This window comes from Suricata suricatta, chromosome 17, assembly GCF_006229205.1.
Source record: "Suricata suricatta isolate VVHF042 chromosome 17, meerkat_22Aug2017_6uvM2_HiC, whole genome shotgun sequence".
Taxonomy (NCBI): domain Eukaryota; kingdom Metazoa; phylum Chordata; class Mammalia; order Carnivora; family Herpestidae; genus Suricata; species Suricata suricatta.
In genome coordinates, this window is record NC_043716.1 from 44628800 (window position 1) to 44654447 (window position 25648).

At 37.4% G+C, this 25648-nt stretch overlaps 1 protein-coding gene across 1 annotated transcript in view; it reads right to left on the reverse strand.

Moving 5' to 3' along the window:
• Positions 1 to 25648, reverse strand: part of SMURF2 (SMAD specific E3 ubiquitin protein ligase 2) — a 67008-nt gene that overhangs the window by 22464 nt on the left and 18896 nt on the right. The window contains exons 4-10 of the mRNA XM_029927071.1: positions 20228 to 20361; positions 17555 to 17620; positions 13152 to 13236; positions 11060 to 11143; positions 8642 to 8844; positions 6298 to 6382; positions 1026 to 1184 (exon numbers count right to left, since the gene is read on the reverse strand). Of these exons, the coding sequence (XP_029782931.1) occupies positions 1026 to 1184; positions 6298 to 6382; positions 8642 to 8844; positions 11060 to 11143; positions 13152 to 13236; positions 17555 to 17620; positions 20228 to 20361 (816 nt within the window). The remainder of the gene's footprint in view (positions 1 to 1025; positions 1185 to 6297; positions 6383 to 8641; positions 8845 to 11059; positions 11144 to 13151; positions 13237 to 17554; positions 17621 to 20227; positions 20362 to 25648) is intronic.

The window sequence follows — 25648 nt, forward strand, 5'->3', positions numbered from 1 at the left end:
TACCCCAATGTTCATAGCAGCACTGTCAACAATAGCCCAAACATGGAAAGAGCCTAAATGCCCATCACCTGAGGAGTGGATCAAGAAGATGTGGTATATATACACAATGGAGTACTACATGGCAATGAGAGGGAATGACATATGGCCATTCGTAGGAAAGTGGATGGACCTTGAGAGTGTCATGCTGAGTGAAATAAGTCAGGCAGCGAAGGACAGAAACCATATGTTTGCATTTCTGTTGTTTTAAACCCACTCAGCATGTGATGTTTTGTGACGGCAGCCCTATAGGTGGGGGGCTTACGAAGCACGAGGGAATTCTGGAGGATGGTGGATATGCTCACAATCTATGTTGTGGTGATGGTTTCACAGGTGTGTCAAATCTTGAATGGTACACTTGAAATATGTACAATTTATTGTATGTCAGTTACATTTCAATACGGTGATTTTAAAGATACCTGGGATGGGGGTGCCTGGGTGGCTCAGTAGATTAAGCATCCAACTCTTGACTTCAGCTCAGGTCATGATCTGAGAGTTTGTGGCTTCAAGCCCCACATCAGGCTCTACACTAGGATTCTCTCTCTCCCTCTCTCCACTCCTCCCCTGCTCATGGCATGCTCTTGTTTTCTCTCTCAAAATAAATAAATAAACTTAAAACTTTTTTTTTTTAATAAACAAAGGCATAAAAAAACCCCTGGGATGGATTCAGCTATCCTGGAGTTGTGTCTGATGCACTCAGGGAAAAGATAAAAAACATCACCCCCAGAGAGCATCCTGTCTCTTCAAGTGTGCTATGTGCACCTTGGATATATGCCCTTTCCTTAATGCTTCAGGACCGTTCCTACTTAAGTACAGTGGGGTTAAAATGTTTCTGTATCAGAGTAAAACTTGTCATATCCTCATAAAATTCTGTCCAACACAAGTAACTTACAATTGAAGAAAGCAACATTCTATCACATTACAAAAAGCACCTTCAGTCTTCTCTTGTTCAGGCTTGCATTTTAACATGTATTGTTTCAAAAACTTACTTTAAAACTAAATGCAAGTTAGCAGAGAGCCGAGGATCTGTAAATTGTGTTGTTCTGTTGTTATGGTCAACGAAATAAACTCTGCCTGTTGCAGTATTACGGATCTCCCATCCAGGAGGCAATGGCCCAAGCTCTTCACAATTGATGTTGCTAAGATCCCTGCAAAAACAAATATAAAATAAAAAATACCTCATTGCTGGGCCTGCTGAGCCAAGCAAGTGTAAATGACACAGAACAATTCCATGAAGTCTGAGAAAATGTATTGTTCCAGAAACCTGAGATGTTCGGCTAGGATCTGTAATTCCCAATGGTTTAACAAACTTGCATATTCAAAACCCAATTCATAAATGGCTCAGGAACTTATCACATAGCCTACATTTTTATTAAGTTCATTCCTGGGCCTTAATGCAATACAGATTTCAAATTAATATAAAAGCAATCACATTTGCCAACATAAACTGTACTTCAATACTTGTCTGACAAAATATTCTTTTACAAATGTCAGTGATAGAAGGAATGAAATGTTTTCTAAAATCTCCCTTCAATTATTTTTTTTATTACACCATTAAATTTGTGTAAACAAATGTTCATTCCATATTAATTTCTAACAAAACAAAACTGGAAATGTTATTTAGAGATTCTGAAAATAATGACGGTATATATTTTAAAGGAAAACTGCTCCATTTTGAATTTAAAAAGCTATAAAGCTAGTGAATGAAGACCTGTTTACGACCCCTATGGAAGAATGCTCTATTACTACTACAGTGAAAAAAGTAAAATGACTTTTAATGGATCAAAGACCATTGTTACTGTATCACACATTCTTAAACTACTACTGTATGTAGACAAAGACTTACAGGACCTTAAAGGCTAAGCTTAAAACATGTCTAACGTAAACTTAAACTGTGACGGATAATTATACTGATAAATCTCATCAAAACAATCTTTTAAGGTTAAACTAGAAAAAGATTTTTCCTGAAGTAACCTCTTATTGGTTATGTGAAACATAATGGCAGACACACATAAGCACCCATACATTTGTTGCAACAGTGATCTGACTTGTGCTTATAGATGCTCCAAGAGACTCTTCTGCTACAAACTGAGGCTTAAAAAAAAACATTGCTAGTCTCCAAATAGAAGAGAGGAAAAGTTTCAAGGATCCTCCTCAAATTAAAAAAAAAAAAAAAAAAAAAAAAAAGGTGGCTTGAGCTGGAGCTGGTACCAACAGCGGGGGCGGGGTACGGCTGCCAGAGAGGAGTTGTTAACTGGGAAACTCAGTCCCAGGCCAGCAGCAAGTTTGGAAAAGAAAATCTGGAACTTCCCTACTACATTGAGAACTCAAAGGAAAGACGAAATGAGTCCAGGAAAACTTCAACTCCCACTTTAGGTCCACAGAACTCCAACCAATTAAAATCAAACAAACTCACAAAGATCATCATGCACTCCTGAAAGAAAAGTCATGATGATTAAGAGTGAGTGGAAAACAATAAACTGCAGAATTAGATCCCTAAGTACCATCAGAGATCAAACCAAATGGCCATGCTATACAACATTTAATAATTTTTCTTAATGGCTGGGGCGACTGGGTGGTTGTCAGTTAAGCATCTGACTGGTGTTCCACTCAGGTCATGATCTCACATTCGTGAGATCAAGCCCCGTGTCAGGCTCCATGCTAACAGTGTACAGCCTGCTTGGGATTCTGTCTCTCCCTCTCTCTCTGCCCCTCTCTCACACATACTCTTTCTCTTTCTCTCTCAAAATAAATAAAATAAACTTAAAGGGAATAATTAAACACATGGACTCTTTAATGGAAACTTTAGAAATATAAAGTGATTACTAAAACCAAAGAATGATTAATTCTTTTGATATAATGCAGAATTTGGTATAAACCAAATGATATAAAATGAAAATTATATACTCACTTCACTCAGAATTTTATAAATCCATAATTATACATGGGAGAGCTCTAAAGAATGGATTAAAAGAGCAGGAAACTAACTAGAAGCAATCTTTATGTCTAATCGGGAAATGATTCAAGAAAAATGGAATGTTACGCAGCCATAAAAATACAGATCTGGACTGTAAGCCTACATCATGTGCAGTGTAATGAACAAGGCATTAATCACTGTTTTAAAGGAAATGCAAAAGATGATGAAATGGGACTTCTCAGATAAATCTAAGTTTACTGGGTAACTTTAAATAAAAGTGCATGAGTTATACTACTTTATAAATATCTTTGAACAGTAAAGATATTTTAATATATTCTATTTTTTTAATGTTTATTTATTTATTTTTGAGAGACAGAGAGAGGCAGTGCAAGCAGGAGAGGGTCAGAGAGAGAGGGAGATACAGACTCTAAAGCAGTCTGCAGGCTCCGTGCTGACAGCTCAGAGCCTGCACAGAGCCTGATGCGGGGCTTGAACCCACGAACCATGAGATCATGACCTGAGCCAAAGCTGGATGCTTAACCAACTGAGCCACCCAGGTGCCCCTTTAATATATTCTAAATCATCACTGCCTGCTTTGATAAAAGAAGTCCAGACAAAAGGCATATTTACTTAAAGGATCCTCCAAAACAAAAGATATGATACACATTTTTATAGTAACAATTTATAATATAGAGACTAAAGAAAAACAATCCAGAGCAGTATTTTATAAAGTCACTATTCAATACTCAATACAAAATATTCTCAAACCTTTATAGAAATCCTTTACTCATTAATGAAAAGCTGACATGTGTCCTTAGGAATAAGGAACATTACCAACACTGGTCCCCAAATCTCTCTCAACCTCTGAGGTCAGCTTACATACTTTCAACAGATAGCCCACAAGATCAACTTTCTCACTACTGTAAATCATTTAGTTAAAAAAAAAAGATCATTTTTCTTCTATACATTTCCTACCAATGAATTTAAATTACTTTATGGAAAAGCTCATTATTGACATATGTTTTTATATCCATACTCCAAAACACTTCTTTTCATAACTTATATAAGAAAACTTGTTTCTCAAAGTTAGGCCCTTTGACTTTTCTTCAGTGAGCTTATTAATAAAATGAAAATTCCTCCCCATTATTTTTTAAACTGTTTTTATTATCAAGACACAGAAATGACAACCTTGATAGATTAATGATAGAGCACATTCCTTGGTTGCCACCTAGAAAGATTCTAATTAAGCTGTATCACAAAGTAAAACATTTACATTATAATAGCTTCATTTATAAATACCAGTTAATCCTTGAATAATACAGGTTTAAAATATGCAGGTCCACTTATATGCAGATTTTTTTTACAGTACACTACTTACTCTGTGTTTTCTCTTCCCTATGATTTCTTTAACATTTTTTCTGTAGTTTAAGAATACATATGTAATACATACAGCATACAAAATATGTGTCAATCAAACGTTTATGTTTTCAGTAAGGCTGATGGTCAACAGTGGGCTATTTAGCAAAGTTTTGGGAAAGTGAAAAGTTACACACAGATTTTCAACTGTGCGGGTGGTCGGTGCCCCTAACCCCTGCATTGTGAGGGTCAACTGTAAATACAGAATATCAAAGCAATCCAAGATCAGCTAGTCACATCTGTTTTTGATTCAAATACATGACTCTTGACAAGTAGAACTCTGAGTATAAATTTAGGCAGAAAAAGATCTCTTGACCCTCCATATGTCTTTTTTTTTTTTTTGGAGAAGGGGAATGTTGCACTTAAAATATAGAATATCTTCATCTCACAAAGGTGTATGTGCAGCATACCCAACTGATTTAGAACTCAACATATTTTTGCAGCTTCAACTGAACTTGACACTTTGCATCTGTTCATTAGAAAATAACTCAAAAGGGCTAAATAGTGTTTGAAAACTTATTTGATACCAAGATGTATCAAATGTTATGCTAACTTTCAAAAATTGATTTGTGTGTCATTCCATCTTTAGTTAAAAGCTGGCTGACATTTTGGTTAGCAAATGCATTCAACCATGCCTACAGTTTAAATGTACAAATTCTGGTATTTAAAAGAAATGTAATTCATGAGACACCATGACCAAATGAGGTTTTTTCCAAGGGTGCAAGAATGGTTCAATATTTGAAAATTGATCAACATAATCAGTCATATTAACAGATTACAAAAGAAAAATCATGATAGTACCAATTGATGCAAAAAAAGGGGGTGACAAAAGTTTTAAGTAAATAAATAAATAAGGGGTGCCTGTGTGGCTCAGTTAGCGTCCAACTTGATTTCAGCTCAGGTCATGATCTCACAGTTGTAGGACAGCCCTGTGTCTGGCTCCACACTGAGTATAGAGTCTTTTTGGGATCTTCTCTCTCCCTTTTCCTTCCCTTCTCCTGCTCACACACATTCTCTCTCAAAAATAAATAAAACTCAAATAAAAAAATTGGGGGCATCTGGGTGGCTCAGTCAGGTAAGGTCATGGTCATGGCTCAGGTCATGATCTAATGGTTCATGAGTTTCAGCCCTGCATCAGGCTCTGTGCTGACAGTTCAGAGCCTGGAGCCTGCTTCGGATTCTGTGAGTGTGTCTTTCTCTGCCTCTCCCAACTCACGCTCTGCCTCTCTCTCGAAAATAAACATTAAAAATTTTTTTCAATAAAATTTAATTAGTTTCCATTATACATTAAAACAAAATTTGACTAAGGAATACATAAAAGAACATTGAATATTCTCATATTAGGTTAGATTAAATAAACCTTTTTTAAGAAGCTTAACCAGGGCACCTGGGGGGCTCAGTAGGTTAAGCATCTGACTTCAGCTCAGGTCATATTCTCACAATTCATGAGTTTGAGCCCCACGTGGGCTCTGTGCTGACAGCTTCAGATTCTGTGTCTCTCTCACCCTCTCTGCCCCTCCTCCACTTGTGCTTTGTCTATCTCAAAAATAAACAGTAAAAAAAATAATAAATTTTAAAAGTCTAACCAGAAATAAAAATATAAATTTGCTACCCTTTAAAAAAATGGGGGGGGGGGCGGTGTAGGTTTTTAAGGTTTATATTATTCTCCACATCAATTTTCAAACTCACGAAGACCCATGTTTCCACTGTGACTTTTTTTAAGGGTGAGAGGGCAGAAGGACTGGGGACTGGTTAGGGGCGGGGCCTTGGCACGGGACTCCAGAGAAACACGAAAGGTTTTCCACTAAATGTTAACTGAAATGACTGTCACAAACAGCCTTTTACATAAACCTTTGATTAAATAATCAAAGAAATCCTAGATAAAACAGGTATCCAGCGGTGTGCAGAGTATGTGGATTGACTCTTACCTAGGCACTCTTGGATCATGCCACGTGCTCACACCAGTCTGAGTATGTAAGAAATACACCTGACCTTGCTGTGTTGTCCTCTGTTCTGTAAAATTAAGAAATACTAATAAAAACATATTCAGAATGTCCAAATGAAAGACAGCTATACATAACAGAATTATATTAATAAATTCTTCAAATTACCAATTTACTATATCGCCACTTTTTTCTCAACTCAATACATTTTCTCCTAGAAACAAGCTTAGAAACGGTGATGAGGGCCAGAGGCAAGCTACCTAAAAGCCAACAAATTCACAACATGGCTCAAAGACTAAACATGTTGCTATGGAAAACAGAAAACAAGATTGTCACCGTACCAATATTTAAACAAAACAAACATGACGAAATAGTCTTTTATTTGTCTTAAAGTGGAGCAAAGAACAAAGGGGAACAAAAGAAAGCTCAGAGGAAGAGGCTAACCAACTGTGGAGAGATGCTGACAGGACTTGCAAAAACTTTGAAAGGGTCTGCAGGCTGGTAATACTTGTTTATTACTCCTTTTTTATACCTTATGTATAAAACTTACGTCTTTTCTTTTCTTGAGAGAGGTTTATTCTCAAGACTACATTTAGACTCAAAGGCAAAAAGGTGGAATACTCCACTAGAAAAGACATTCTATAGTCAAAAGTAGACAAAGGTACAAAAATAAGCAAGTTAAAAAGAGAAGGACTAAAAGAACAGGCATGCACTCTGGGGAGAAAAAGGTCAAAGGCGAAATGAACTCTGAGCTCTCAGGAAGAGGGCAAGGAAGCCAGGGCAAAGAGGACGCATGTGCTGAAGAGTCTCTTCAACAGAGGTTTTTAGTGTTTGTGTTTTTAAGCAATAGAATTACTTGTCTACAAACAAAATCGAATGAAAAATTCTAACATATAAAATGGTGAAACAACTGATAATATTTAAAGTTTATGCTTCTTAAAATTATAAACATAAAAAATATTTAAGATTGGTGATAGAGGACAGGTGCAAATATTTCAGCACTGGTGCCCACTTTATTCCTAGGTTTTAGTGGTACAAAATTTGTTTTTGATCCAAATCATACAAGTATAATAAAAATATAACCACCCCCACTCCAAACAGCTTGCCTTTTAATCTCAATTACAGAGAAATGATAGAAGATACTTTATTCTAGGGTCTGAACATTAATAACAGCAGCCAGGGTTTACGAAGTGCTACCTGTGCTGGACACTGTCAGGCACTTCACATGGAATCACCCCTCTTTTTTTGCAACAAACCCACATGGTTAGAACTATGGACTATTAATTTCCCCATTTTATGGAAGGTAAATTGAGGCTCAGAGAAATTAATGTGCACAATGTCACACAACTCATCTGTGGCAAAGCCAGGTCTGTCGGTCTCCCAAGCCCATGCTCTCATCACTGTGCTACCTGGGTTATTAACCTGTGCGGGACAGCACAGTTAGTGGACCAATTATTTTTTTTTTAATTAAAGTGTTAAATAGATTTAAAAAGTAAAGCTGGAATTATGCATTTGCAGAACAGTTTAAAACACATGGTAGAAGACAATAAAATACAAGTTATATCAGGCGATTCCCAATGTTGGTCGTTAGGGGTCACCATCAGCCCAGAATGGTTTATCTACAGGCTGTTGAGAGGGCAAGGATGTAATTATTTTGGTTAGCTTTCAGCAAGAAAGGAAAAGTCAAGTTCATAGTATCTACAAGAACATTCACAAGTTGTGATTAATTTAGGAACTTCTGTATTCAACTAGAAGATTCAAGTTATCTTCCACATGAAATTCTATAATTTAGGAAATTATATAAGATTATAATAATTATACACACAGAAGTGACTAAATTATTTACAACTCAAATCATTCAGATAATCCAAAATTATAGACAACACAAATATACAGATACCATCAGAAACATGCTTCTGAAGTTACTTCTAAAAACGCAGGTCTAGAAAACACTCCAGGTCTGTCTTCAGATTATCATTACCAACAACTATACCATCTTACCTTTATATAGGGCCTATTTGCAAAGTAATCCCACATTGTTCAGTGTGCTCTTCACAATAGCTTTGTGACCAGGAAAGGTGTCACTCACCTCACTTCATTATAAAGTAAGTACAAAAGGGCTGAGGTTAAATGACTAGCCCAAGTCAAACCACTGGTCAGGCCAGCCTCTACCACTTCAAAGTCTTTTCAGACTGGGAAGTTTTACACATTTATTTGCATGCAGAACCCTAAACCCAAATTAATAACTTCTTTACAGCTGATTTTTCTGGCTTTCTTAGTAAGCTGAAATCAGTAAATCACACTTTATTTCTTCCCCTGCTAGTCATACCATAGCCTTCTGGTAGGTCTGGAGGAGTGTGTAAATGTGTCCTGCTCATGTAGTTTCTATGTCGTTGTGACCGGACTCTCCTCTCGGCCAGCCTGGGATCTGAAGACTGTCCACACGTTGCACCATTTGTTCCACTAATTGGAGTGTTCTCGTCAACAAAGCAGCTAAGAGGTCTGCCAGGACTAGAATATTCAGATGCTGGTCTATTGAAAAGTAACAGGGAAAAAAGTTACTCAAGGGCAGCATCAAAAGTGGGGCTCTCTAGACAATGTCTGTACTGCAGGAGCAGTCACAAGGCAAGGGAGGGGTCAGTGCAAACAGAATGTTTCAAGAACTCGGCTAAAAGCCTGACGCCTCTAAGTACAGACACACGCATGTGATAAAGCAGATTGTCAATTATTTAAATCATTTTATACTGATTTTAATTACATTTTATACAAAATCCACATATATTTACAGATGTGAGTACTAGTTTACAAAGCATTACTTGACTTAGCCTCAGCCTACCTCTCAGACGTGACTTCCCACCTTCCTCTCACTCTGCTTCTGGACATTCTTCCTGTTCCCTGAACTTGCCAAGATCCATTTACCTTTAGTGCTGTCCAGAAGCCCTTCCTCCTACCTCAAAAGCCTTTTTCTCCTATTCTCCCTAGGGAGACAGGCTCCCTCCTGTCATCTGAGAGGTCTTTCCTGACCTTCAATCCAGGCATTTGATAAGTACATTACCCTACTTTCTCAGCAGAGCAATTATTTGATCTTTTTTTTTTTTTTATCGGCATCCTTGTTTGTTTTCCCTTACTAGAATATTTACTGAGAGAAGAAAGTCTGCCTCGTTCGTTTCCCACAATATATACCTCCGGCACCTAGAACAGTGCTTGGCATATGTATCTGGCATCTATATATGCCAAGCACTGCTCACTGGTTCTCTCTCATCTCTGAAGATGATGTGACTCTTTAGAGAACTTCCAGTATAGTGGTAGGTCATTCAAAATATAAGAGGATAATCAAGAGCTAGTTTTTTTAAGTGTTTGTTTAGTTTGATAGAGGGCAAGAGCAGGGGAGGAACAGAGAGGGAGACACAGAATCTCCAGAGCCAGGCTCCAGGCTCTAAGCTGTCAGGACAGGCCCTGACATGGGGCTCAAACCCACGAACTGTGAGCTCATGACCTGAGCCGAAGTTAGACACTTATCAGACTGAGTCAGCCAGGTGGCCTGAGAGTTAATTCTTAACATTTACAATCACAATCAACTTTATACTGGTGGAAACTGAAGTCAATCTCATCAGTTAAAGGAGTCAGAAGGAAATGAACCTCACTAAAGCACTGACACAGGTACACATTCATTTCCACTCAGACACAATAAAAATGAGTTCTCTGACTTCAGTAGAATCCTTGGCAGTTTAATACTAAAAATACAACTCTCAGATAAGCATATTTTAAAATGCCCACATGAACTAAGCTTTTACCTGAGAATCATAAAAGGGAAAACTGTGATTTAATAAATTTAATATTTAATTTAAATAAAAGTAGGTATAGCTTACAGAACTATTTGATGTTCTATGTCTGGTGCCAGTCCTGCTTAGGAAAAGGGGGCAGAGGGCAAAACAAACACTGACTAGAAGTGGCACATAAACTTTGTTCTGACTTTAAAAGCAAAAAGGAAATTCAGCCATCTATCCTATTCATGAACAGTTACTTTAAAAAGTACTTTCTTGGAATTTCCAAAAGTTATCTTATATCCTCATGTCTCTATATACATTAAGCCCCATGAAGGCCCTTCCGCCTCATTCCCTGTTACAGTGCAAACGCTGAGCACAGTCCTGGCATATAACCATTTGAGAGCTGTTACCACTATTCACCCTTTTCACCACATTCCCCCACCTGGTTAAATTCTAACATTCTCCCGGATTTTGTTCAGAAAGTTTCCTTCTTCAGAGTTTTCCTGTGCAATTTCTACCATCCCCTTGCTCCCCACTCTAAGTTAGGTGCCCTTCATATGGTCTTAGAGCATCTGGGTTCTTATTCTGATCACAGACCTTACTAGATATAATATAATAATATAATCATATCCCTACATGACTAAACAAATGGAGATCCTGTACATAGATTCTTTTATAGCCATTCAATAACAAATAACTCAAAAATTTGTGTCTCAGAAACAAGATGACTTCTCAATTTATTAACTCATTTAATAATACTTATTAAGTACCATCACAGGCCCTAGAGATACAATAACAGGATGACCTGCTAAACAATCTTTATTGAAAATTACTTTTTGAAAATAATGGCACTTGCTGTAAGATCTACTGATCCTGAGCAGTATAAACCAAGAGAGGAAATCTGGTAAAGCTGACAGATAAACAGACGACCTCAGGAAGGCAAATAGCACAACCATGGGAAGATCCCCGTATGTTCTCACCGTGTTGGGCGTTCCCACTGTGTGGTTCTTGTTATGTGGTTTAGATACTGGATTCTTCCAGAGGCAGTTCGCCTTTCTTCCCAGCTTAAATAAAAATTGAGAGATAAGGCATTAAGGAGTGGATACAGAATGTTTTTAAGGCAATAACCAAGTCAGGAAGACATATGCTGTTATAAATCAGGAATGACAAATTGAAAAACCAATACACAGAACACAGGAATTTTTTTCAACTTATTTTAAAAATGTACATGGTATCTTCTGGAATTCTGAAGCTTCTAAAATATTTACACTGAGGTGTGACTAATATTCTCCATCAGCCAAACTCAGAATTTCTCAATGTCAACAAAGGCTCAATTAAATTATGCTAATTTCTCCAGAATTTAGCAGCGAAAAAATGCCATACTAAAAATAAAAATCACATCTAAGTTTTAAAATTAAATCTAACATTAAAGTATATACAAGCTTTTAAAACATTTGGGCTACCCAAATTAATTTTTTAAAAAGATTGGTACTTCCTCCTCAATAACTTTTTAATGCATGTAACAACAAAAAAATAGACAAATGACCACAGAAATGTGATAATGTTAATTATTCCACCAAAACCCAAGCAGAGATTTAGAGACCATAAAAAACAGGAAATAAAGAGATGCTAAGAGGTCTTTTCCCATGATTATAATTAGAGTAATGTAGTGTTTATCAATTATAAATTACACATATGTACATAGGTGTACTCTTACAAAATGTACACCTAGTTTTTAAAGGATACAATATAAAAACAAATGGGGAAAAAAGTACAATAAAGTACAACAAGCTTAAAAAATAAGCCTTGCATTGTTGTCATAATATCTTAACACTATTTAGTTATTTCATCCTAAACTGCCCCTTCAAAACTACCATAATCTATCTCCGATCCATAAAAGTTAACATATATATCAAGGAGCTAAAGTGAGGTATAAGTGAAATTAAATTGTGGCAATTTTTAAGAATTTAAACAAAGTGAGCAAATACCCTGACTTGGATGTAAAATTCCATATCAAAAATAACTGGTCAAAACCCAACCAATTATATACTTGAAATAATTCACTGTATGTAAACTATACCTCATCCGAGTTAATTAAACATACTTTGAAAGTTAAAAATGAGGTCAGAAAAGTGTCAGCACTAGTATCAAACAAAGAGAGCAGTTATCAAAAGCATGAGCTTTGGAATCAAGGCTTAATTAAGCCTATGTTCCAGTCTACCATCCACTATGTGGCCTTTAAGGCAAGTTTACTTAACTCCTCTGAACAGGTGTTCTTAATCTGTGGAATGAATGAGGGTAACAACAGTAGTGGCAGAAGTACTAATAGTAGCTAATCATTTTTACGTGTATAAATGATTTATATATACATTATATATTATTCATATTATTAAACACTTAATATATGTAGACATTGTGCTAAGTACTTTACATGAATTATCTTATTTAATCCTCTCAATTTATGGCATATACACTATTATCACCATCCTCTTCTAGAAATAAATATAAACCAATGCTTACAGAAGTTAAATGAACTGATTAAATTCATAAAGCTTGTAAACAGAAGAGGAAGGACTGGAATCCAGATGGTCTAATTCCAAAACCACATGCATGAGTTAAATGATCTAATGTATTACATAAAATGCTTATAACAGTATCTGTCACACACATACTCAATAAATGTTTCTATGCTGTTGTAATTTTTACTCCACAGATCTCTATCCCTTCCCTCTAAATGGAGTAATGTCTCAGATTCAGCACTAACATGCCTTGTAAGCACTTTGAATAATTTAATCAAAAAGGTGTTCTTTTAAATACATAATTTTACAGGAGAGTTATATTTGTCAAGAAATTTGTCTCTTAGTCAAAACTCTTAAAAAATCACTTTAACACATCTCATTCATGGTTTATTTTATAAATTTGACTTGACAAGGTTTCTCACTAATCTTCCAAGTACAAGGAAAATCTAGATTCTGGAACTGATCGGCAAATTTCTAAAGTATACAGTGAATGCCAACTTATCTGTCATTTGAAGGACATTATCAATACATTTATCTAATGGTTTCCGCTTACCCATCTGGTAAATCATTATCGAATAAACGACTGCAGTCCACAACTTGTCCTCCTGTGCCTATTCGGTCTCTGGACTGAAGACTTACTATAACACAACAAAGAAATTACTAAGAATGATTACTAGAAAGATTCTCTATAATTCTAAATATATATTTAAAAGATATATGGCTTATCTTAATATTTTAGAATGAATTCTTTAGCTTCCAATAAATTCTGTAATTTCTTTTTCCATGAGATTTTTTACCCTTTAGGAGTGATATTAGATTTTTATGATTTTCTATGCTTTATCATGTTCATGGCGGGAGTCTAAATCCTTTCTGCCCATCGTAATGGGTCAATGCAAACCCTCGACTATACTTAAGAGAGGCAGAACACATGAAAGGTATATATATTCATATACAGAAGAACTGGAAAAGTTCACGTTAATTTGGATTTACTTCTTGACCCACCTTTAAAATACCAAACAAAAAAAAAAAACCACTGGATTCTGGCCACAGGGCAACACTTAGATTCCATAAGTTAAAACCCTACATCATTATCTAGTGTGGTATAAAACTACCACTATAAATTTGGAAGCAAGACTAGGCTCTAACACCTAGTTTAATACTGTGACCTTGAACAAAACACTTAAAATTCTAAAAGTTTACATAATCCCAATCTAAACATGAGGAAGTTAGCTAAGAAGCCTGAAGTTCTTCCTTGTTGCTCTAATATTCTTTATTTCTATTTTTGGTAATTCTCCCAAAAGATAGAATAGGAACAGGCAGACTTGACTACAACCAACCTTTTTTATTTTTTTTTTGCATCTATTTATTTTGTGTGTATGTGTGTGTATGTGTGAGAGAGACAGACAGACAGACAGAGAGATTGGAAGGCAGCTGTGCTCACCACTATACCACCAACGCCCGCTGAGAGATTGGAAGATAAAGAATCCCAAGTAGGTTCCACACCATCAGCAGAGCCCAACGTGAATCGTGAGATCATGACCTTAGCCGAAGGTGGATGCTTAACTGACTATAGCCAAACTTCCTAAACAGATTACTATATAAAGTATGATATTTTAAGACCCTTCATTCTAGGAAGGATCTCAAAATTCTGAAATCATCCAGTTCTATAAAAATTTTGAAAAATCAGAAAGTTTAACAAATCACTCCTTTATAGGAATATCATTTATAGGTGACAACACAGTAACACACCTCTCCTCAGTGAATAAAAGCAAAATGTTATATGAAAATTGTACTAGAAAACATTAACCAGTTTTTATACAGAAAAGTGAAGTGAAATGCTTACCCAGATATAATCACTGTAAAGACAATGTATTTTCTCATTAGCATTGTTTAGAATATTAAGGCTCAAAATTAAGGATTTCCTGAGCTTCAGCTCCTGAATGCTATATTACAAGACACCTAAGCAATTTCTCAGTGGGTTTAAATGGTCTAATTCTAGCAATATATAAAAGGAGTCATAGAAATACAATGTTTATAAGAGCACTGTTCATTAACACTAAAACACCATAGAAACCATCTAAATAAACAGCAATACTGAACTGGTTACCTTATTGATTCACCCACCATGGACTACCATACAATGTTAACAATGCTATAGAAAGAGGGGCACCCAGGTGGCTCAGTCAGTTAAGTGTCTGGCTCTTGATTTTGGCTCAGGTCATGATCTCATGGTTCCTAGGATCTAGCCCCGCATCAGGCTCTAGGCTGACAGTGTGGAGCCTACTTGGGATTCTCTCTCTCCTGTCTGACTCTCCCCAGCTCACACTCTCTTTCAAAATAAATAAACTATTAAAAAACATTTAAAAAACTCTTAAAAATGCCTTAAAAATATATCCATCATCAACAATAATAACAACAACAAAAGACATTTAGGACAGATTAAAATAGGTTATTTAAAATTCTGCACAGTTTACTCTCATTTTAAAAAACAGGAAAGGTTTTTTACATCAAGGTAATGACAATGATGGCATATTATGGATGTTCCTTATGTTCTCTATTTTTATAGTATAACAAAAAAAAAAAGGAAAACTTCATAAGAGATGGGAAGAATTAACAATTTTAATTGTAAGGGGAAAGATATATAACCTTGAATCAGTCATCTTAATTGGGAGACTTTTTTTAACATTTTCTTTTTTGAGAGACAGAGAAAGACAGAATAGGAGCAGGGGAGGGGCAGAGAGAGAGGGAGAGAATCCCAAGCAGACCGTGCTGTCAGCACAGAGCCCAATACTTGGCTCAAACTTACAAACCGTGAGATCATGACCTGAGCTGAAATCGAGACTTGGGACACTTAACACACAAGCCATCCAGGCGCCCCTATAATTATTTGCAAAGGTCGAATTCAGCAAGAACTAGAACTCACTGTGTTTTTAAATGGCAGGATCATAAACCATAATGTTTGAGTCCAACTTACCTCTACTATGAAAACTAAACTCATACAAAAGCTTCAAATTTAAATATACACATTTTAAAATAAAACATTCCTTTTTTATACAGTATACTCCAAAGATTTCTAATTGCTGACAAAGGAAACTTTGCTGTTTTTATAAATGCCAATTTACACCTAGTAAAACTATTTTGTTACTACTAGACATTAGTTGACAAACATTATATAGCATGCCAAATTATACAAAGATCATATTTTATAGTTTACTGTCAAGTTGGTTTCCATATAACACCCAGTGCTCTTCCCCACAAGTGCCCTCCTCCATGTCTATCATCCCCTTCCCCTTCCCCCTCCCCTCTTCAGCCCCCAGTTTGTTTTCAGTATTCAAGAGTCTCTCATGATTTGCCTTCCTCCCTCTCCCTCTTTTTCCCCCCTTCCCCTCCCCATGGTCCTTTGTTAAGTTTCTCCTGTTGGACCTATGAGTGAAAACATATGGTATCTGTCCTTCTCTGCCTGACTTAGTTCACTTAGCATGACACCATCAAGGTCCATCCACTTTGCTACAAATGGCCAGATTTCATTCTTTCTCATTGCCATGTAATACTCCATTGTATATATAAACCACATCTTCTTGATCCATTCATCAGGTGATGGACATTTAGGCTCTTTCCATAATTTGGCTATTGTTGACAGTGCTGCTATGAACATTGTGGTACATGTGCCCCTATGCGTCAGAACTTCTGTATCCCTTGGGTAGATCCCTAGCAGTGCTACTGCTGGGTCATAGGACAGTTCTATTGTTAATTTTTTGAGGAACCTCCATAAACAATCATATTTAAAGTCTTAGATGCCAGTATTTATTTTTGAGTGTTTTTACTCCCTTCTCAATCTGAGAATGACAGGAATTCTCACTAAGGCTGTAGTGTAGATAGTCCCCTGGGATAACTACAACAGGGCTTTGTTAGATTGCTACTCTGACAACTCACTAACTACGAACCCAATTAACTTCCTGGGAAAATGAAGCCCTTCAAAAGTAATTTCAGTTAACTGAAACCTCTGATAGGTTCATAATGCAATAATCAACTTACCCTAAATTCTGCTCTGTAGTGAAGTGGTAGGATTCTATTTGCATTTTATTTTTTTTAAGAAGCCTCAAAGGAGCCCATCTCCGTGTCCTACCATGCTATGTATCTTTTTTTTTTAAATGTTTATTTTTGAAAGAAAGACACACAGAATGTGAGCAAGGGAGGGGCAGAAAGAGAGGGAAAGAGATTCCAAAGCAGGCTCCAGGCTCTGAGCTATCAGCACAGAGCCCAGTGCAGGGCTCAAACCCACAGGCCATGAGATCATGACCTGAGCCAAAGTCGGACAGTTAACCAACTGAGCCTCTTGGGCACCTCTACCACACTATGTATCTTGGTCAAAGCTCAATCCATCAATTCTTATGTCTCAGAAAATGTTACATTAAGCTCTTTCTCTGAGTCAGTTCAAGATAGACCATTAAGCGCCTTATGAGTAAGGTAATAACTTCTCCCCTTTTCCAATCGATGCTATACTATCCTTACTCATTGTTTTTTCAATTAGCACATTATAAAACTGTAAAGCATTAAACAAAATTCAATAGAATATTCTTATTCAAAAACCAGTTTAAGGATTATTTTTTAAAAACTTTCAGATCATCTGTAAAGTTTGTCTTAGTGCCCTACCATATTTGCATACTTTAAAGAATGCCTAAGGGATCAATAGTTGTTTACATTAGAAGACTCTCTTTTTTTTCATTAGTAGCCTGTTTTTTTTTAATATAATTTATGGTTTGAAGGGTTTTTTAATTTTTTAAATTAAGGTAGCCAGGAACCTGGATCCACCGTTTGAAATATGTTATGTGACACATTTAATTCAAGCCAATACAATGAAGCTATAGTTAGTGTACTTAGATTTAAAAGATATACAGAGTTTAGGTCAGTCTGAATGATGCCACAATCTCATGTAGCTTTGAATTCCACACTTACCTACTATCTGTCCTCTAACTGTATCGTTGTCATTTGGCCCAAGTTTGCATAGATCCAACCTCTGATCTATTTCAAATCAACAAAAAAAAGCAATTAAAAAACAAGCTGATATCACAGCTACCATCGATAGAGTGATGATAAGTTTCCATAATCCAATGGCAATCAGGCCTATAACATTTTAAAGACGAAACAAATGTTTAAAATCTGTAACTGCATATATAATTAGTATAAATGTCTTAAGAGTTCTGATAAATCTGGATTTCAAAAACTCTAAGACACTGGTGTATACACTGCCAACATGCAATTTCTTTTTCTCCAAAGATTTCAGACCACTTGTCCTGAGTTTTGGCTTGTCACTTAATAGTTGTTGTTCTTACACAATTTATCTCTGAGTCTTGATTTTCTCACGTATAATAGTAGTACCTACCTCATATATTTTAATGAGTAAATCAGGTAATTAAAACTCTTAGGTACCTGGCATATAAATGTTCAACAAATGTTAGTTATTATCACTGTTATTTTTTTTATCTAACCATTTCAAATGACTTCCATACACATAAAGTAAGTAACTAATAAGAAGCCAAGTATAAACTGTAAGATAAGCATCTGAGGCAGTTCTACTAACTCATTTAGGAGCAGCTCATTTGTCCTCTCCTGCCTCATCTACAGAACAGACCTGACCTGGCCAGTTATAGGAAGGAGCAGTGTCACCCACAGCACGCGGCTTTTACTTTGATCACAGCACTTAAAACTGAATTCTCCTACAGCTATATATATGCCATCTACTTAAAGAAGTCATGAACGGATAAAAAGGAGGAGCCCATACATTAGCCTTTGTATTCTCCACTCCTACGTGGTAGAACACTGCACAGGGTGCTCAATAAATGTTTGATAAATTAAGTATTCTTGCACATCAAAAAGGTCAAGTAAATGAATGCAATGAAACATTTACAGGCAGCACAAAGAAAAATTTGTGTCCCAAAACTACAGTTCCAGCCCAAAAATAGACGTTTTCCCCTTTGCAAAACAAATGGACACTACGAAATCAACTGCAGAGTAGACTTCTGCAAGGCAACTCCTCTTTTCCTGTTCAGTCTTCCTAATGAGTGCTGCTCCTCGGCCAGCAGGCCTGTGCCCTGTTCGCCTTTATATCCACCATGGTTTTGACAGTACCTGGCACACTGAAAGTTCAATAAATGCTGGCTAAATTGAACCAAAGATAAAGTCATACATGTGGCCTATGAAGTTTTCAGTTCGCCTGCTGAGTTGGGTAATAAAACAGTTCATTTTTATTAGCTAGACCTTTTCCCATCCCAATGTCCTCTATTTCCTTTTGGGTCAGCCACCCTGTCAACTCAGAAATACAGGAAATCTTCAGATGCCTTAGGTTCCCCTGACTCAGAACTGGCACAATTTTCTCCCTTTCTCTTCTTAACAGATCAATATTGATATATCTGGAATGTGGTATCATAAACATATCCATATTTATATATCTGGGCCATGGTATCATACGATAAAAGGGATCGTCCCTTAACATATCTAATATTTAAAGAAAAATTTACTCTTTTATTAGTTTCTTTAGCTAGATTCTATGTGAATTTCTGTTTGGTAGAGACATCTGGGCTAAAACCCCATGACAATGAATGACTAGAAAAGAATTCTTAGAAACAACAAAAAATCTGTCAAAAAAGATATCTTCAGCTATGTACCAACAGAAAGACCCCCAAAAAGATGTCTTGTCATCTGGTTACATGAATTACACATATGCTAATTAAACTTGCAAATCCAATATGGAAATCATTTCTAATGTCTTAACCTTGGTCTGACCTTCTAAATGCCCAGGCTGGTGTAAAACTAAGCTATAATTAAGCAGTTAATACAGCTGTCTTACAATCAATGTCTTACCTTTCTAGAACTTTTACCTTTTTTTAGTTTTATACATAATTCTTATTTACTAATAATTCCCCTTTAAATGCCACCTTAAACACTCTAATCACTTAAATAAAACTCATTTTCTCTCATTAATCCACCAAAACCAGAAAAGGGTGCTAAGAAATTTTAAAATATATACACTTTGACACCTTTCTTTTTACTCTTGGATATCAAACATTTCCTAACACTTATAAATTTACTGTACACTAAGTATCAGTTCTGATTCAGTTCAAGTCTCACATATTTTAAATATTTTATTCTCTTTATAAAAACCATAAATTAAATTTAACCAAGAATTTTTACCAATGTTTCAAACATACATAGAAAGTTAAGTTTTTGGATCCCTGCCTCCCCCCAAAAACATACATACATATATTTTTTTGTATGTGTGGGGGGGTTAAGTGAGTTGGGGGGGAGAGGGGAGAGAGGGAAAGAAAGCAGGGCTCATCTGAAGTAGGGCTCGTGCTCACACCAAGTGGGGCTCGAGCTCACCTCATATGGAACTCAGACTCATGACATGAGGTCTTGACCTGAGCCACCCAGGTGCCCTAAATTTCAAAAAAAAAATTTTTTAACGTTTATTTATTTTTGAATGAGAGAGAGCACAAGCAAGGGAAGGGCAGAGAGAGAGAGAGGGTAACACAAAATCTGAAGCAGGCTCCAGGCTCTGAGCTGTCAGCACAGAGCCTGATGTGTGCGTGCTATATTTTTATATTTTAAAAAGTATTAGTAACTACTCACAACCAGTGTCTTTGAGGCGGTTGATGGCATTGGAAAGAAGTCGAACACAACCAAGAAATCCAGCACCTTGTTTTTTATGGATCTTCTTGTGATTCCATACACTGATCGTAACTGAATCAGACTTTCCAATATACCTAAAAAACAACAAAACTGAATGAGTAACTTGGCAACTACAAGTAGTCAATGTAAACTTTTTTCTTTTGCTTTTGTAGTCTAAAGTCACAAATGTTTCCAAGTTTGGCTAGATAATGCAAAATATGTTTTGAGTTCAATCAATCCCACAAGATTGAATTTAAAAATTTTTAAATCCTTAAAAGTAAAATCTATAAAGAACTTTGAATATATCCTTCATCACATCCACCACTCTCAGGCTGGCTAATAATTTTTAATGGTTAAAAAAAAACTATTTTAGTAGCTAGTGTCAAATTACACTACAGGAGTTTCTGATCCTTCTTTCCATGAACAAAAATCTTACAAGAGCTTTTACCACAGTCACATTTAAAAAACATTTCAATGACATGGCCTATCATCTCGGAGAGTACTCAGTTGTCAAGGGGCATTGTCAAGGCTGACAGACCAAAAATCTGACATACCTGGTAGGTTTTAAAATCTGTAGAACAAAAGCTGATTGTAACGCTTTTCCCCTGCTTCTTTCCTGAATGCAGGCCTTGAGCGAGCAGGACTCTTGCAGACTTCACTTCACTGCCTGCAGACAAGCAGAGCAGGGGAAAGCGTTACTACACTGGGCTGTGCGTGTTCCTGCAGGCACGTCAGAGCTCTACCACGGCCAATTGTTCACATGGTGCCATCCCACGCAAAATATAATACGCAAAGTATATAATATTTTATGTATTATAACAAAATGCAAAAGTATAATAACATAATGATATCAGTAGAACTCTAACTGTATTTCATTGCCTCTAAGTGGTCAAATTTTTGGTCCAGCAACCTTGATCTTTAAGTGTCATTCAGTAAAGCAGTAATAGCAGAAAAATTCACCTACCTAGTAGGTAAAAAAGCCAAAACCACGTAAGTGAGAACTACAACATTTAAATGAGAAACAGGGAAGCCATGCTTAGGTCCAGCTATGCCAAAGGCATGCCTATCCCTACTGGATTTTTAATTATGCTAGCTAGTCCATTCCCTTCTTAAAAATTAAGCCAATTTGAATTTCCTTTCTGTTGCTTACAAATGGAAAACTTTGGTCAAAAATACTCAGCATGTATGCACCGATTTTCAAAGAGACCAAACAGACCTCCCTTGGTAGGTATCTACCGCATGGTATGTCAAAATTTTACAACCAGAATCAATTATTTAACAGGTAAATCACCTCAGACCAACCATTAAAAGAAAAAAAAAATCACATTAAGTCAGTCTCCCACGCCTGATTTCCACGCATGATAAAGTACTGATCCCCTGCGCCTCAGAACAGCCCACCACTGGCATAAGCACCGTATGCTGTCAAGGCACAGAAAGACCTTAAGAACATACACTGAAAATACAGCAACTTCTGTCAGTTTGTGTCCCGGAATGATTGTGAGACAGTGAATCGCCTCCCTGCCAAATGAACTTTTATACAAATACATTGCTCTTGTATGAAGCCACTGACAATGTGGGGTTCCTATTAGATGAGTTAGCCCGCTCTAACCAATCAGGGACAAATCATAAAGGACATTATCAGCCCGGTATGAACTCTGGCCTTCTCTCCAAGTAAGGCAGGAAGCCAATGGAGATGTGCAGCAGAGGAGTAACAAGATTTGAAATATGTTTTACCAAGGTCACTCCAGTGGCTGTGTTGAGAGACTGTAGAAGCAAGGCATCTAAGGCAGGGGTCAGCACACACAGCCTGTGACCCAAAACCAACAGAGCACAAAATAAAGTGTGATTTCAGTTTTTGTCAAGGATACTATTTAAAGTTTAAAGGCCATAAGACTAATATTTAGAATATCTACATTCACATTACCACTTTTCTAATATGAAGTCATCATTTCTATTTGCTGAACCCAACAATTCCACATACCAATGATGGTCCAACAAGAATTCCAGCCGATACCCTCAGAGAGTCCCCTCCCCCTAAACCCCATGGACCTGGCCACCAGGGAATCTCACTCCAATCACCTATCAGCACACTAATGTAATACAATGCCCTGGTCTATAACTGCACAGAACCCCTAACGGACCAACAGGTTTAGGTAGGGACACCCCCATCCCTAGGTCTAGCATGAAGCAGACACTGAAGATGAACCTTCTGCCCAAATGCCAAAAGATTTATTTGTCATGGTCAACCGGGAGGGGGCGGGGGTGGGGGGGGTGACATAGAGGCCGCTTTTAGGCAATAGGCTTGACCAATGGAAACCTGAGTAAGGTAAGTAAGTAATGCAAACAGGCTCATGAAGCGACACACCTCAAAATATCCACAGACCCTAGCTGACCAATAGGCTACTTAAACCAGGCATAGGTACCAAAAAAGGAAAATTCCATAAGTTCCTATACTCCCACACTCCCCTCCTTAGTTAGAGCCCCCACCACTGCCGCCAGGCAGGCAGTTTTTCCTTCGATGCCCTGCCCGCTGCTCCCCGGCAGCGTACTCAGTGTATTCACTATGTCCTCTGTTCCGCCTGTGTCAATGCTTTCTCCACCAGACCGGGTCACCCCACACTGCAGTGCTGGAACTGGAGCTCCCCAGTACAGCCCAAGTGGCTACTCTGGATATAAATCTGATTATAGCACTTCCCCACTTACTACCTTTTTTCATTGCTCTCCACTGCTTTTAGGAGAGTATTCAAACTTACTAACAGGCTTTCAAGGACTTTCACGACCTGGTTCCTGCTTGCCTCTCTTTGCTTGCCCTATGCCAAACCTCCCTTACCTGACGCGAACTCACCAATGCTGCCTCTCCAAACTGCTTTCAGAGTCATGTGCTCTTCACCTCTGGGTGTTCACACTGACTGCTTTTGCTTAAGCCATCCCACGTTTCCTTTTTCAAGTTAACTCCTACATAAATTCTAAGCCCAAATGCCACTTTTTCTAGGAAGCTGTCCTTAACTCCTAAATTCATATTTAAAAGTTCTGTATATTTCCAGAGGCACCCTACTCTTCTCTTCCCCCATATTCTTACCATACTGTTTAGAATTTCCTATTCACTTGTGTCTATACACCACTTGGCTGTAAGCTTGAAAGGCTATGTCTTATGCACTGTTGTACCTGGGTCTCTGGCTGAATTTAAATCTGACCGAAGCTTAAAGAGATGGTTCAAACAATCCGATGAACTCAAAAGCTTAGTCAGCTACACAGAGAGTAGCTTCTTACAGCTGGGATTCAAAATCACCACAGGTCAAATCAAGTAATAAAAAAGTTGTGACCTAACATATTTACTCAAAGCATCGGACATTTGAGAAATATCGGTCAGGTACTCGTCTAAGCACCTCACAGGTGTTATCTCACTGCATCTCCCTAGCAGGCTTCTAAAGCAGGCATTATTGTTGTCGTCATCAGTGGAAACCAATGCACGAGGGGTTAAACACTGAGCTAATGATACATAAGTAAGTGGCAGAGGGGGGAGCCAGATAGTTTCACTTCCCTCTACTGCCTATGTTTTTAGTGCCTATGTATTTGCCTACTACCTTGGAGTCACTGAGCCCTAGCTCTGAGGGGCAGACAAAAAAGCCTTATTCTGAACTGCCCCTCGGGATCTCAATGTTTCACTCTGGGGGTGAGGGTGGGGGTTCTAGAACTAACTGTATATAAGTGAATAAGTGAAGTGTCAGGCATAAAGGTTTGACGGGAGATGTAAAATTCATTTTTGTAGGTAAGTCAAGTGGAACATTTTGAAGAAAAACTGAAATTGATGAAGAATGAAGGAGAAAACTCATAAAGCTTAAAAGACCAGAGACTTAAAAGTCATGATATCAGAGCAGTTAACATGTTTACAGCATGAGATATGCTGGCAAAATGGTAGAGGTGTCGAAAACATATAACAGAATTAGCAACCTGGAGAAATGCAGCCCCGAGGCCTGCAGGGAGCAACAGATAAGAAACAAGACAACTGCTGCCACCACATCCTGAGATCTTCCCAACCGAAAAGCCCAAGATACTCTGACAGCGATGGTGGGGCTAAGAGAAAAGGACTGGTGAAATTACGAAAAGGAATGGAAAGCCCCGCTGAATCCCCTCCCTGACCCAGTTCATCCTCAACTCTAGCAGGAGACCTAACCTTAACTCTCTGAAAAGTGCTCCACTCAGGGACACTAAGGCACAGCAAGGGAGAAGGTAAAAGTCCATTATAAAAGCATGGACATTAAGAAGAGGTTAATAGAGTCAATAGACCGCCTACCATTCTTACACTCTTCAGCTCCAAGAACCTAGCATCCAAGAATATATAATCCTGTGGTGGCGCAGTTGGTTAGGCCTCTGACTTTGGCTCAGGTCATGATCTCACGTTCATGGGTTCGAGCCCCGCATCGGGATCTGTGCTGATACGCTCCGAGCCTGGAGCCTGGAGCCTGCTTCCGATTCTGTGTCTCCCTCCCTCCCTCTCTGCCCCTCCCCCTCTTGTGCACAGTCTCTCTTGTGCTCTCTCTTAAAAATAAACTGTAAGTTTTTAAATTAAAAAAAAAACTACTGAAATTAAAATTTTTTTTAATTTTTAAAAAGATTTATCCAGATTAAAAGGTCCCAATAAGCATCCAGCACTATGTAACATACTACCAAGTCCATTATCAAAAATGTTATTATCAGGAATAAGGAGAATACCCCAAAATCTTCCAGTGGAAAACAATCATCAAGAAACACCAAAATCAGGATGCCATTGGTGATACCCTGAAACTGCACTGTTCAAAAAGGCAGCCGCCAGCCACATGGAGCTATTGAGTATCTGAACCTAGTCCTAATTGAGGCCTCTGTAAGTGCAAAACAAACCCCTAAGATCTCCGTCTTGGCTGGAAAATGTTTATTTTTTAAATCTATGTATTTATTTATTTTAAAAAGCCCATAATTATTTTATCTCGATTACATGTTGAAATGAGAATATTTTAGATATACTAAATTAAATATACTAAGCTTAACCTTTTCTTTTATTAACTTTTAAGTTGATTTATTTATTTTAAGAGAGAGGGAGAGCCAATGAAGAAGGGGCAGAGAGGGGGAGAAAGAGAATCAATCCCAAGCAGACTCTGCACTGTGGGGCTTGAACTCACAAACCATGAGATCATGACCTGAACCAAAATCAAGAGTCAGACATTTAACCAACTGAGCCACCCAGGTGCCCCTGTTACCTTTTTAAAATGTGGCTACTAGACAACTTAAAATTACAGACAAGCTTCCATTTGTGGTTCACATTATTATTTCTGTTCCAGTGCGGATCTAGACCTAGAAGACAATGGAGCAATCTAGTCACAATCTGGAGAGAAACTCATGTCTTCC